Source organism: Penaeus vannamei, chromosome 6, assembly GCF_042767895.1.
Source record: "Penaeus vannamei isolate JL-2024 chromosome 6, ASM4276789v1, whole genome shotgun sequence".
Taxonomy (NCBI): domain Eukaryota; kingdom Metazoa; phylum Arthropoda; class Malacostraca; order Decapoda; family Penaeidae; genus Penaeus; species Penaeus vannamei.
The window spans coordinates 19,195,854-19,198,353 of NC_091554.1; the positions used below are offsets into that span (position 1 = coordinate 19,195,854).

Genomic DNA, 2,500 nt, shown 5'->3' on the forward strand with positions numbered 1-2,500 from the left:
ACTCGGCTGGAAGAATCTGTCTTGACATCCTCAAGTTACCTCCTTCTGGTGGATGGAGACCTGCACACAACCTCTCCAGTATCTTGACCTCAATTCGCTTGCTTATGGCTTCTCCCAACCCGAATGATCCACTTATGACAGACATTGTAAGTGCCACCATTTCTGATTTTTGTGGTTAAAGATATACTGTTGTTACTTAGATACTGATGTGGTTATTTGCCCATACTTTGAGATATGTTTTATATAACCTAAAATTGTTCACACTATAGTACTGGAAGTTAGACGAAATTTTTAAGACCATGTTTAATAAAGATTGGGTTCTAGTGAACTGTAATATTGTTTTTGTTTCTTAGGCAGAAGAATATCAGTTCAAGAAATCTCAGTATGAAGCAACTGCCAAAGAATGGACTGCTAAATATGCTAAAAGTGTGGTAAGTTGCAGCATAATGATTATATACTTATGAATATTGTTCTTACTACTACTACTACTACCATTACTATTAATATTCTACTACTACTATTCTACTACTACCAGTATTCTACTACTGTTACTATTTTATTACTACTACTGTTTTATTACTACTACTATTTTATTACTACTACTACTATTTTATTACTACTACTACTATTTTATTACTACTACTACTATTTTATTACTACTACTACTATTTTACTACTACTATGTTACTACTACTACTATTTTATTACTACTACTATTTTATTACTACTATTTTATTACTACTACTACTTTATTACTACTACTACTTTATTACTACTACTACTACTACTACTACTACTACTACTACTACTACTACTACTACTACTACTACTACTACTACTACTACTACTTCTACTACTACTACTACTACTACTACTACTACTACTACTACTACTACTACTACTACTACTACTACTACTACTACTACTACTACTACTACTACTATTATTATTATTATTACTACTACTACTACTACTATTATTACGACAACTATGACTACTACTATGACTACTACTATTACTACTGCTACTGCTACTGCTACTACTACTGCTAATGATAATAATGATAATAATACTTTTTTTTTTTACTACTGCTATTACTACTACTTTACTACTGCTACTCCTCGTACTACGACTACTATGACTACGACTACTATGACTATGACTACTATGACTACAATTACTATTACTACTACGACTACGACTACGACTGCTATGACTACGACTGCGACTACTACGGCTTTGACTACAATGACTGCGACTTCTACGACTACTACGACTGCAACTTCTACAACTACGACTGTGATTGTGACTGTGACTACTACGACTACTACGACCACTACGACTACTACGACTACTACGACTGCTATGACTATGACTACAACTAAGACTACTAAGACTATGACTATGACTATGACTACTACTACGACTACAACTACTATGACTATGACTACGACTACAACTACTATGACTACGACTACGACTACTACGACTACGACTACTACGACTACAACTACTATGACTACGACTACGACTACTACTATTACGACTACAGCTGCTATGACTACGACTACTATGACTACGACTATTATGATTACGACTACTATGACTACGACCACTACTACGACTATGACTACTACAACTACGACTACTATGATTATGACTGCTATGACTATGATTACGACTACCACGACTACGACTACGACTATGACTTCTATGACTACGACTACTGTGACTACAACTACTATGACTACTATGACTACGACTACGACTACTACGACTACCACGACTTCGACTACTATGACTGCGACTTCTACGACTTCTACAACTAGTACGACTGCGACTTCTACTACTACTATGACTGCGACTTCTACTACTACTACGACTGCGACTACGACTACTACGACCACTACGACTACGACTGCGACTGCTACGACCACTACGACTATGACTGCGACTACTACGACCACTACGACGACGACTGCGACTACTACGACCACTATGACTACTATGACTATGAATACAACTACGACTACTACGGCTACAACTACTATGACTACGACTACGACTACTGCGACCACAACTACTATGACTATGACTACGACTACTACGACTACAACTGCTATGACTACGACTACTATGACTATGACTACTATGATTACGACTACTATGATTACGATTACTATGATTACGATTACTATGACTACAACTACTATGACTACGACTAGTATAACTACTATGACTACTACTACTACTATGACTACGACTATGACTACAACGACTACGACCAGTATGACTACGACTGCTACGACTACGACTGCTACGACTATGACTACGACTACTATGACTACGACTATGATTACAACTACTATGATTATGACTACTATGATTACAACTACTATGACTACGACTACTATGACAACGACTACTATGACTATGACTACGACTACTATGACTACGACTACTATGACTACTACTACTATGACTACTACTACTGTGACTA

General features: G+C 36.6%; 1 protein-coding gene across 6 annotated transcripts in view; it reads left to right on the forward strand.

The window, feature by feature from the left end:
* Positions 1 to 2,500, forward strand: part of LOC113806765 (ubiquitin-conjugating enzyme E2 T) — a 50,835-nt gene that overhangs the window by 46,283 nt on the left and 2,052 nt on the right. For all 6 annotated transcript variants that reach the window (XM_070122701.1, XM_070122696.1, XM_070122700.1 and 3 more), the window contains exons 4-5: positions 1 to 146; positions 354 to 431. The exon at positions 1 to 146 is cut by the window's left edge and continues 59 nt beyond it. In XM_070122701.1, the coding sequence (XP_069978802.1) occupies positions 1 to 146; positions 354 to 431 (224 nt within the window). The remainder of the gene's footprint in view (positions 147 to 353; positions 432 to 2,500) is intronic.